Source organism: Sphaerodactylus townsendi, linkage group LG14 (genome assembly GCF_021028975.2).
Source record: "Sphaerodactylus townsendi isolate TG3544 linkage group LG14, MPM_Stown_v2.3, whole genome shotgun sequence".
NCBI lineage: Eukaryota > Metazoa > Chordata > Lepidosauria > Squamata > Sphaerodactylidae > Sphaerodactylus > Sphaerodactylus townsendi.
The window spans coordinates 26958717-26970537 of NC_059438.1; the positions used below are offsets into that span (position 1 = coordinate 26958717).

The 11821-nt window shown below is 53.1% G+C and overlaps 1 protein-coding gene across 1 annotated transcript; it reads right to left on the reverse strand.

Moving 5' to 3' along the window:
- Window positions 1–1784: 1784 nt before the first annotated feature.
- LOC125443315 (carboxylesterase 5A-like) lies at window positions 1785–9490 on the reverse strand. The gene is made up of 6 exons (XM_048515336.1): window positions 9419–9490; window positions 8289–8369; window positions 7020–7167; window positions 6533–6682; window positions 3892–3964; window positions 1785–3789 (listed from the first exon to the last, which is right to left on the reverse strand). Exons 1-6 carry the CDS (start codon window positions 9488–9490, stop codon window positions 3603–3605), a joined length of 711 nt encoding a protein of 236 aa, XP_048371293.1. The 3' UTR covers window positions 1785–3602.
- Between the last annotated feature and the right edge of the window lie 2331 nt (window positions 9491–11821).

Consider the following 11821-nt stretch of genomic DNA (forward strand, 5'->3'; position numbering starts at 1 on the left):
CACCCCCAGCATATGTTATTTTAGAACCTGCAAGAAAGTAGACCTTTTCAAAAAACACGTGGGCAATCTGGAGCGGTGGGGAAGTTGGGGCGGTGGGGGTGAATCCGGATTAGTTTTTCCTGCCACTGGTAGTGACGTGGAGCCTCCCATCCAATGAGAATGCAGTGGGCTGTGCATGATGTGCGCGCAGCCTTTTTATTTTTATTTTGTGGACCAGAGATCCACATGGATACGAAGCAACATGGGGCCAGTTGTCACTGATTAACTGAGTAGAAGGCAATACAAAGCAGTGCTACATGTCTTATCCACGTGGATTCGACTACATGGAGGCGTGCGGAAACAGGGCTTCGCTTTAATCACCTGTTTCTTCGTTTCTGCGCATGATTCCCTTGGGGAAGAGGCGGCCTACAAGTTCGAAATATAAATAAATAAATAAATAAATATGGATCCAGAAGTTTGAAAATAATAATAAAAATTCCCGCCCCAACACAATGCAACAGCTAATCAGGATAACCCCTGAGCGGATCGCGTGTTCAATCCGCCTCAGTGGGGAATCCTTCGTTGCTGCTGCGTTTCTGGGAACAAAGATCGTTTGTGGGGCAGAAGCTGCAGGGTGGATGCTGAAACTGTGCATTTATTGCAAATCTTGCTTTGGCCCAGCAGATCAATAATCATTGAGGAGATCTCCCTGAATGCTTGCACTGTTTTTTTCCAGATGGCTGGAAAACTTCGGCTGTTGTTTATCTGCATACCATTCTGTTTCTGAAAACAGACCTTTAACCTGGCTACCCATAACAGCTTTTGCTCTGAAAATATCTACATCCATAAATATGGGGAGGGTGGGGGAATGGCCAGGTGTCACATCACAGTTTGCTTGGGTGTCCCAAAAACCTTTGGGCTGGTACACGCTCAAACTCACTCCACCTCCCCTCTTTTAACTGGTTGTTGTGGGTTTTCTGGGCTGTGTGGCCGTGGTCTGGTAGATCTTGTTCTGACGTTTCACCTCATCTGTGGCTGGCATCTTCAGAGGTGTATCACAGAGGGAAGTGTGTTACACACTGTGTCCAGTAACACAGGTTACAGATGTTCTTATAGTTTTCAGTCAGATGCTAAGCAAATTAGCAGACAGTTGTATAATTAAAATTGGTTTTTATTAAAGAATAAAAATAGTAAAACAAATATATTTTAAGCAATCAACAGATGCATACAAAGCACTCCAGAGCTGACTAAGAGAAGAGGGAGGGGATGGATAAGAATTAACAGTCTTGAAAGGGCGTCCAGGGAAAACAGCGTGAGAGGAAAATGACCACTGTTTCCAGGAGCAAAGGAAAGAGGCCTCATGCAAGTAGGGGTGCCTGCACAGATCCAGAACATACACACACTATGAAGGGCCAAAGGACTAATATTTGTACCCCCAAATGGGCCCTGATATGGTATAAGCTGGCAGGAAAACCAGAGACAAAGGGTTCAAACAAAAGGATAGGAGAAGCTTGATGAGTCATCAGGACCCAAGAAAATGCCTCTTGAATACTGATTGATTGTTGGGATAAGTGCAGATAGGCTAAGTAATGGTCTGCTTGGAGTACAGATTAAATTACTTTAGGGTGACACAATGGGAATTAGCTAGCCCCGTTATCTACCGTGTTTCCCCGAAAAAAAGACAGTGTCTTATATTAATTTTTGCTCCCAAAGATGCGCTATCTCTTATTTTCAGGGGACGTCTTATTTTTCTGCTGCACAGCTGCATGCTCTGGTGTTCTGTTCAACGGGCATGCTTCCAAACAAAAACTTTGCTACGTCTTACTTTCGGGGGATGCTTTATATTTAGCACTTCAGCAAAACCTCTACGACGTCTTATTTTCCAGGGATGTCTTATTTTCGGGGAAACAGGGTAGCCAGGCACATTTTAGGGCTGGGCAAAGGTTCAGCAGTCAAACGCCTTCCTGCTCAGGTTTGACACACAAGACATATCGTAAAACACTTTGAGTGGCATCCATTCTGTGGGAAGCAGAGTCTTACTCCTATGCCAGTCTTTGGCCCCTGTGCCTTCATAGCACCCCTCAGCAAGAGAAGGGGCCCAATTACTTATACTCTAAATAGTTCTTTTAAATACTCTTTAACAAATAAATCTCTTCCCAGCTTCACATGATATGGTTCTCGAATTCTATGGACAAGGCTAATGTTAGTACCTTTCCTACTTATACTTTTCTGCCACAGTCTGGTTAACTCATGGATGTCAGATGCAGTGGCGTAGCTGCCACGGGAACATCTGGGGACAAACGCCCCAAACGACCCCATGGGAGTCACATGGGGGGCCGGAAAAATCACCCCCCACACTTCCAGGAAGGAGGAAGGGCGTGTCTAGGTGCACCCGGGCCAAGCTTGGACGAGGCCCATGCCTGTCGGCTGGCCTCCAGCCGTGTGCATGCTCTCCGTCTCTCCAGAAAGCATGGCTGGAGGCCAGCCGATGGGTGCAGGCCCAGCCAAAGGCCCAGCCAAAGGTGCCAAGGACCAGCCAAAAAATGGCGCTTGCCCCCCACCCCCAGCGCTCAGCCCACATGAGCTGCAAGGTCTCTTGGGAAGTGTAGTTCCCACCAGGCTGCTTTTTCAGCTGGCTGCTTTTTTCAGCCAGCTGAATTCAGGTAAGTGGAGGGGCTAGGGGCCCTGGGGAGCGCCACGGGGTGGGCGGGCACCATTTTGCCCCAGGCGTAATTTCCCTCCCTACGCCACTTGTCAAATGCCCCATGCATGCTTATCAATGTTTTATGTTCACTGTAATTTGTATTATTGAGCTACAATTAAGGCAAAATGTATGGTTTGGCACTTCCCCTTTTCTTAAAATATTCAGTAATGTGACTAAAAATGTCTATATTGCTTTTAATGGATTGGCCTAATCTGTAGGCACTAACAAATGAAGATAAATAACGGTTCTGAAGGGAAAATATACTGCATTTTTAGATGATATACACATAGCCCATATGTTTCCCCAGTGAGGCAAATAAATCTCCATGACTGTTTCATATAAACCCACTCCTCTCTGAATTGGGTTGCCAAATACTTAAGGCAGGGGAAAGCTGAGAGCTAGACAATCCAAAATCAGTTTTTTTCTGATTGAGTTCTGAGACAACTCCTGTGTCCGTATAAAGTGCCATCAAGTCACAGGCACCTCACGGCGGCCCCAGCAAGGGGTCTTCAAGACAAGTGAGAAGAAGACATCTTCTAGCATTCCTGTTTAAAACAGTTTTTAAAATGTTAACCTATGCTGTTCATTTAATTCCAGGCATCCTGCCAAGCCACCTAACCCATTAATTGACTAAAAATAGCAGCCCTGATTTCAATTCTTAAACTTCACTGACAGCATTTGACAGCAAACCCACACCCTGAAGGTGAAATGCTTCATAGCATTTCCTACATGCTGATAAGAATCACCTGAAATTTGCTTTTTGATATATACGCCAGCTGATAGCAGTCAAAGCCTTGGATTACTTTTTAGCCTTTCGTGGCTAAAAAGCTTTGGAAATTACAGTTTTTAGGAACCATTTGTAAGAACTTGGTGGTGCAAGACAACAGAAAAAAAAAACACCACCAAATAACATTGCCAGTTAAAGATCCGAATGTGTTTCCTGTTCTTTCCCAGTTTTCTTCTTTCTACCATGTAAGATCTCGAACCAGAAGTCAACCAGCTTCTTTTTCAGTTTCTCCGCTTTCCGTTGCTGCAGGTTCAGTTCCAGGTACCCTTCGTTCCGGTCATAGCGTGGCCACTCCACCAAACCTCTGCCATTTGGATTTCTAGAAAATATCAGAACCAACAGTTGTTTTGTAGCAGGTTATGTGTTACTTGCAAGTTGCAGCAATCGAGCCTCGTTGCTTCAAAATAGCCAAGAATCTCACCCTGTGCGAGCAAAGTTGGCCCAGTATTTCATCATTGTCCTGCTAAGCTGTTTCTCAGCCTCTGCATCATCGCCTGAAGATGGAATAGGAGAGACAAAAGGAAAAATAGTCCCATGATTTGGTAACAGAGTCTCTGCTTTGCATGTGGTTCCTGCTTTGCTCTGGTTCAATCCCTGGCCTCTCCAGAGCAACATTAATAGAAAGACAAAGAAGAACTGGATAGAGTGTACAAATGGAAACTAACCGTATCCTGGCTGCTGCAATATATAAATATAAAGCATACTCTTGGGCAAGTGATTTAATAAAGCAAAAAGATGTCACTCATGCAATAAAGTGCAAGATGCATAATGCATCAAATACAAACAGCACACAGCGCTTAACGTAAAAGGAAAATCCCAACATACATAGAATGAGAACTCTCAGTGTAAATAACCAAATCCGGTGTTCATAATAAGATACAAGTTTCATATAAACTGCTTTGAGGTCCTGACTTTCAAGCCGCAATAAAGAGAAGAGCTGGTATCCTCTCCCTGGAGTTACCTGGTGTTCAGGATTATACAAATTCAATGTCAACAGAAGACAGCTTCAGGTGCACTATTCACTTGAAATGTGACGGCAGCCATAGCTTATGTATCACTGTAAAAGATTAGGCACGTTTACAGGCCTCTCAGCCATGATAGCTAAAATGTCCTGTTCAGAAGCCGTTCATCACTGAATACCAGATCCTGGGCACTGACAGCAGAGGGGGATGTCATTATGCCCCAATATGAGGTTTTTTTCTGGGGGTATCTGGCCAGTGGTGGGATTCTATTAATTTAACTAATGCTAGGAGCAGCAGTGGCGTAGGAGGTTAAGAGCTCGTGTATCTAATCTGGAGGAACCGGGTTTGATTCCCAGCTCTGCTGCTTGAGTTGTGGAGGCTTATCTGGGGAATTCAGATTAGCCTGTGCACTCCCACACACGCCAGCTGGGTGACCTTGGGCTAGTCACAGCTCTATGGAGCTCTCTCAGCCCCACCCACCTCACAGGGAGTTTGTTGTGAGGAGAAAGGGCAAGGAGATTGTAAGCCCCTTTGAGTCTCCTGCAGGAGAGAAAGGGGGGATATAAATCCAAACTCTTCTTCTTCTTCTTCTTCTAGGTCACTCCAGGGCTTGAAAAGCCCCTCACTTGCCCTCCCCTGGGGTGGTGGGATTCAGCTGCTAGCTACCGGTTCGGCTGAACCAGCACGAACTGGCTGAATCACACCACTGTATCTGGCTGATGTCTTGGTTTGAACCAGTAAGATGCTTTTCAAGCCCCTGTTTTGTGTGGGAAATGTCTTGGACAAAAAGTAGCTGGGTGAGCTTAGGGCTTTTGAGGAAGAGTACTAAGAGCAGAAGGTGAAATACTGGCAGGTGGTGATAAATATAATAATCCCCTTACTGAAGAGGAGGAGAGAGGTTCAATGTGACCTCAAGTCTATGGCTCATTCCGCACATGCAGAATAATGCACTTTCAAACTGCTTTCAATGCTCTTTGAAGCTGTGCGGAATAGCAAAATCCACTTGCAAACAGTTGTGAAAGTGGTTTGAAAATGCATTATTTTGCGTGTGTGGAAGGGGCCTATCATTCTTTCTCTACCAAGCCTACCCCACAGAGTAAAATGGTGAGGGGCATGAACACAGTCCTGAGCTCCTTGAAGGAGAAAGGTGAGTTCTAACTGGGAGGCACAGATTGAAAAGTGGCACATGAGGAAATAAACCAATAACTGCCTGTTAATGTGAACGAGTCACAAGATCTGATTTCACATGACATTTGCGATGGGTTTGGGTGACACACTCAGGGGAATCTTGATAGGGGGCTCTCCGCAGCCTTGCTTGAATCCTCCATTTGGAGAGCAACACGACAGATTAGAAGCTGCTTCATAGGAGAGAAGCATGGGTTGTATTATATACAGGTGTGTTATACTACCCTCCCAACAATAGCAACAGAGTGCATTTACACACAATAGCAACAGATGTCCTGCCATCTGTGCAGTGTAACAAGAAAGGGGGCGATTTGTGAGGGTTAAGGTTGACCCAATTTCCTACCCTTTTTGTCTAATCACAGGTGAAAATTTGCCAGTTGGGCAGAGAAAGTTTGTTCTGTAGGAACAATATAGGAAGATTTCTATGAAGGATGGATTTCACTCTGGAATTTACGGAGCAGCAGTGGCATAGTGGCTAAGAGCAGGTGCACTCTGATCTGGAGGAACCGGGTTTGATTCCCAGCTCTGCCACTTGAGTTGTGGAGGCTTATCTGGGGAATTGAGATTAGCCTGTACACTCCCACACACGCCAGCTGGGTGACCTTGGGCTAGTCACAGCTTTTCGAAGCTCTCTCAGCCCCACCCACCTCACAGGGTGTTTGTTGTGAGGGGGGAAGGGCAAGGAGATTGTCAGCCCCTTTGAGTCTCCTACAGGAGAGAAAGGGGGGATATAAATTCAAACTCTTCTTCTTCTTCTTCTTCTTCTTCTTCTTCTTCTTCTTCTTCTTTCTGTTTACTGTTGCTATAATTCACATAGAGAATTCCATTGAGGAAAATCACAATAATGTAAAAGCTGCAAACATTGCAATTCTGAAGCATGAGCAATATTAAATTAACCCACAATCATAGCCTTACTTATGAAGAGTTCCGGGCCATTTAAGAATGGCACTCCGAAGACAAAAGGGATTTCATCACCATGGTCTGCCTTCACAAAATCTGGCCTGGTGTTGTTGGCCATGTTGAGCGGGTGCTGGAATTCATAAAAGTAGACAGGCGCGCCAGCATCTTGAGGAAAGAAAAGAGAGGCAAACAGTTAATTAAATGGCCTTTATTAGGCATAAGATACAGTTTTAAAACAAGGATAACCAAAATAAGATCAAAGTCCAAGTAGCCAGTGTTTTAACAAAGCCAGAACTAGGAACTTTGCTATGTCTTCAGTCCGTTTAGAACAGCAATTGTTTAAAAGTATCTGGAACTTGGCCCTATCGGAAAGAGTAGGGTTTAAATTGATGTGTGGCTCAATAGTGAAATCCAAAATTTGAAAATCAATTAGAGTTTTGGCCAAAAGGGCTTCTAAAGGTCTGCTGTGAGAGTTAAATCATTTCAGAAAGTTCACACTCACCTCTATAACTTCTAGCTGTTTGAATAGAAGAAACCAAAAAGACGGAATCTCCCATCAACTCCTGGAAGCCATCTCGTATTTTGATAGGATCTTTCGTGTCTCCCAGATATTTATCCAACACCTTCTGTGTGGATTCAGGTGAGAGCCCCTGCAACAAAAGGAAATGGCGGACACGCTGAGGCATTTATAACGTTGGGTATTTACAGTGAACAGTAAGGCCTCATAGGCTGATCTAAGTGGTAATGGCTTGGGGAAACCAGACCCTTTGGTAATGTTTTTTCCTTGACTGGTTTCAAGCAGTTCAAGAATAAACTCTGAAAAGTTTTTAGAGGAAAATAATGTGTCACAATGCAGCCCCATTCCATAATTTAGATATATTAACTGAAGGCATTCTTCCCAGCATCGTGTTCTTTGGTTCTGTAATTTCAGTGCTGTGAATCTCCCTAGCGTAATCCAGTCTAATCTGCAGAGCTACACATTTAGTCTGTGAATTAAGATTTGTTGACAGGTGCCTTTCCAAAGTTCTTCACTAGGTGTCAGGATTTCTTCTCCTTTCACTATCACCACAGTTGCCAATTCCAGTCTGGGAAATTCCTGGTGATTTGGGGAGCAGAGGTTGTGGAAGTGGAGTTATGGCAGCAGGGGCGTACCATTCATGGGGACATATGGGGGCAGATGTCCCCACATGGAAAATCGCCCCCCCACACACACACACACACCCTTCCTCCTTCCCCACAGATCCATTTGGTCGTGGTGGGGGAGGGTGGGCTGCGTTTGCCTGCCCTTGAAAGTAAAGCCTGCTGAGTGCTGACTTGAACATGCCACTAAGCATGCAAAGGGTCACTGCAGACTGGTGGTGCAAAGTTTCCTGCCCGGAACCCCACCTGGCAGCCCTCCAGCCTGTGCAAAAGGGCCTGGGCTGTGCAGGGAGTCATTTCTGCCTGATAGCAAGAGAGCTGGAGCACAGCCACCACCAGCAGCATGCAAGTTCGGTTGTGAGGGGTGATTTTTGGTGGAAGGCCCAGGCAGGACCGGTGGAGCTGGCAATCCTACAACTACATCTTCATGCCCTTCTCCCCCTTATTCCCATTTTTACAGATTCACAGCATGACTCTGAAAGCCAAAGCACACATAATATGATGCCGATCTTTCAAAAAAAATTTCCCAAAGGTTCTGTAATATTAAGATTTTCCAGGGACACTGGAATTTGTACCTAAACAAGACATTTTGTGATCTCAAAAATATATCGAGTATCGGCTTCTCTCTTACCCATATGGTGGCCACAACCTGGAACCATGCAGTGGCATTCTCCCGACTTATGCCACGTGTTACGTCGGGGAAATTCAGTATCTGTGTGTTTAAAAAAAAGATTTTTTGGGTATTTGAATTTAATGTTGTTCAGTTTGAAATCGTATCAACAGAAAAAAAAAGGTGTGGCAGAAAAATGCCAGAAAACCAACAAAGCTACTAGATTGCTACCACAGGTAACAATATATATAACAGACAGTTAAAGTGCAAGTGTAATAAAGTGTCATAATGTATAAAGTGAACATGTGCACAAGCATTACAAATTATAAACCATATCCAAAAAGGGCTATACACCCCATATACAAAGCAACGAACATACAAACATTAAAAATACAGGTGCACTCAATAGGACGAATACAAAGGTCTTATTAGCATAGTCCTTGGATCTTTAAGGAAATAAAAAAAGCTTGGATATGGTTTGTAATTTGTAATCCTTGTTCACATGTTCACTTTAAACATTATGACACTTTATTATAAACTAGCCCTTTTAACTGTCTGTAGATATATTGTTCCCTGTAGTAGTGGTAGGTTTGTTGGTTTTCTGACAGTTTGAGATCAAAGATGTGATGTAATACTCAATTAATACATGGGCCTTTTTTAACCTGATAAAGACTTCTGGATCTGGTTGTTTTAACAATGCTATTTATGATTCATGTTTTATGCTCCGTTTATGTCTATGTGGTTGATTGTAGCGGCCTTTGGCCAAATACAGTGTGCTCAAGTAACGTATTGACATCACTGCTTTTATCAACAAATAACTTTTGCAGAACTGCATTCATACAAGCACATGAAGCTGCCTTATACTGAATCAGACCACTGGTCCATCAAAATCTACAAAGAGAGGCTTAGGGAGCTGGGGATGTTTAGTCTGGAGAAGTGAAGGTTAAGGGGGGACATGATAGCCATGTTTAGATGTTTGAAGAGATGCCATGTCAAAATGGAAGCAAGCTTGTTTTCTGCTGCCTCAGAGACCAGGACACAGACTAATGGAGGAGACTAATGGAGACTAACGTGGAGGAAGACCCCTCCCGCCTCCCGCTCCCCCACCCCGCCATGCCCTGCTCCTTTATAGCTACACATCTGCCTCCTACCTGATCCTTGTAACTGAAGATGCTTGGAATTGAACCAGGGGCCAACTGCAAATGCTCTTCCACTTGAGTCATAGCTCCTCAGCCTTTTATGAATTGTTGTTTTACTGGTTGTTAACGGTAAATAAACCTGACCTTGAACTGATCTGATTCAGGCCCCTTTGCAACAGGTGGCTGAGCTCCTAGTGGGGAATTCTAGGCACACATTAGACCAGGGGTAGGGAACCTGCGGCTCTCCAGATGTTCAGGAACTACAATTCCCATCAGCCCCTACCAGCATGGCCAATTGGCCATGCTTCCCCCACCCCCCCCCCCCCCCCCCCCCCCCCCGAGCCCCCCCCCCCCCCCGCCCCCCCCCCCCCCCACGCCGCCCCCCCCCCCACCCCCCCCCCCCCCCCCCCCCCCCCCCCCCCACCCCCCTCCACCCCCCCCCCCCCCCCTCCCACCCCCCCCCAACCCCTCCCAACACCCCCCCCCGGCTCACCACCCCCCCCCCTTCCCCCACCCCCCCCCCCCCCCACCCCCCCCCCCCCCCACCCCCCCCCCCCCCCACCCCCCCCCCCCCCCACCCCCCCCCCCCCCCACCCCCCCCCCCCCCCACCCCCCCCCCCCCCCACCCCCCCCCCCCCCCACCCCCCCCCCCCCCCACCCCCCCCCCCCCCCACCCCCCCCCCCCCCCACCCCCCCCCCCCCCCACCCCCCCCCCCCCCCACCCCCCCCCCCCCCCACCCCCCCCCCCCCCCACCCCCCCCCCCCCCCACCCCCCCCCCCCCCCACCCCCCCCCCCCCCCACCCCCCCCCCCCCCCACCCCCCCCCCCCCCCACCCCCCCCCCCCCCCACCCCCCCCCCCCCCCACCCCCCCCCCCCCCCACCCCCCCCCCCCCCCACCCCCCCCCCCCCCCACCCCCCCCCCCCCCCACCCCCCCCCCCCCCCACCCCCCCCCCCCCCCACCCCCCCCCCCCCCCACCCCCCCCCCCCCCCACCCCCCCCCCCCCCCACCCCCCCCCCCCCCCACCCCCCCCCCCCCCCACCCCCCCCCCCCCCCACCCCCCCCCCCCCCCACCCCCCCCCCCCCCCACCCCCCCCCCCCCCCACCCCCCCCCCCCCCCACCCCCCCCCCCCCCCACCCCCCCCCCCCCCCACCCCCCCCCCCCCCCACCCCCCCCCCCCCCCACCCCCCCCCCCCCCCACCCCCCCCCCCCCCCACCCCCCCCCCCCCCCACCCCCCCCCCCCCCCACCCCCCCCCCCCCCCACCCCCCCCCCCCCCCACCCCCCCCCCCCCCCACCCCCCCCCCCCCCCACCCCCCCCCCCCCCCACCCCCCCCCCCCCCCACCCCCCCCCCCCCCCACCCCCCCCCCCCCCCACCCCCCCCCCCCCCCACCCCCCCCCCCCCCCACCCCCCCCCCCCCCCACCCCCCCCCCCCCCCACCCCCCCCCCCCCCCACCCCCCCCCCCCCCCACCCCCCCCCCCCCCCACCCCCCCCCCCCCCCACCCCCCCCCCCCCCCACCCCCCCCCCCCCCCACCCCCCCCCCCCCCCACCCCCCCCCCCCCCCACCCCCCCCCCCCCCCACCCCCCCCCCCCCCCACCCCCCCCCCCCCCCACCCCCCCCCCCCCCCACCCCCCCCCCCCCCCACCCCCCCCCCCCCCCACCCCCCCCCCCCCCCACCCCCCCCCCCCCCCACCCCCCCCCCCCCCCACCCCCCCCCCCCCCCACCCCCCCCCCCCCCCACCCCCCCCCCCCCCCACCCCCCCCCCCCCCCACCCCCCCCCCCCCCCACCCCCCCCCCCCCCCACCCCCCCCCCCCCCCACCCCCCCCCCCCCCCACCCCCCCCCCCCCCCACCCCCCCCCCCCCCCACCCCCCCCCCCCCCCACCCCCCCCCCCCCCCACCCCCCCCCCCCCCCACCCCCCCCCCCCCCCACCCCCCCCCCCCCCCACCCCCCCCCCCCCCCACCCCCCCCCCCCCCCACCCCCCCCCCCCCCCACCCCCCCCCCCCCCCACCCCCCCCCCCCCCCACCCCCCCCCCCCCCCACCCCCCCCCCCCCCCACCCCCCCCCCCCCCCACCCCCCCCCCCCCCCACCCCCCCCCCCCCCCACCCCCCCCCCCCCCCACCCCCCCCCCCCCCCACCCCCCCCCCCCCCCACCCCCCCCCCCCCCCACCCCCCCCCCCCCCCACCCCCCCCCCCCCCCACCCCCCCCCCCCCCCACCCCCCCCCCCCCCCACCCCCCCCCCCCCCCACCCCCCCCCCCCCCCACCCCCCCCCCCCCCCACCCCCCCCCCCCCCCACCCCCCCCCCCCCCCACCCCCCCCCCCCCCCACCCCCCCCCCCCCCCACCCCCCCCCCCCCCCACCCCCCCCCCCCCCCACCCCCCCCCCCCCCCACCCCCCCCCCCCCC

Excerpts from the sequence above, each read along its gene's own strand:
- LOC125443315 (XM_048515336.1), bottom strand. The coding sequence starts at position 9,490 with ATGACTCAAGTGGAAGAGCATTTGCAGTTGGCCCCTGGTTCAATTCCA. Across the intron at positions 8,370-9,418 it reads TCTTCAGTTACAAGGATCAG|ATACTGAATTTCCCCGACGT; the intron begins GTAGGAGGCAGA and ends TTAAACACACAG. Across the intron at positions 7,168-8,288 it reads AGGTTGTGGCCACCATATGG|GGGCTCTCACCTGAATCCAC; the intron begins GTAAGAGAGAAG and ends CTTTTGTTGCAG.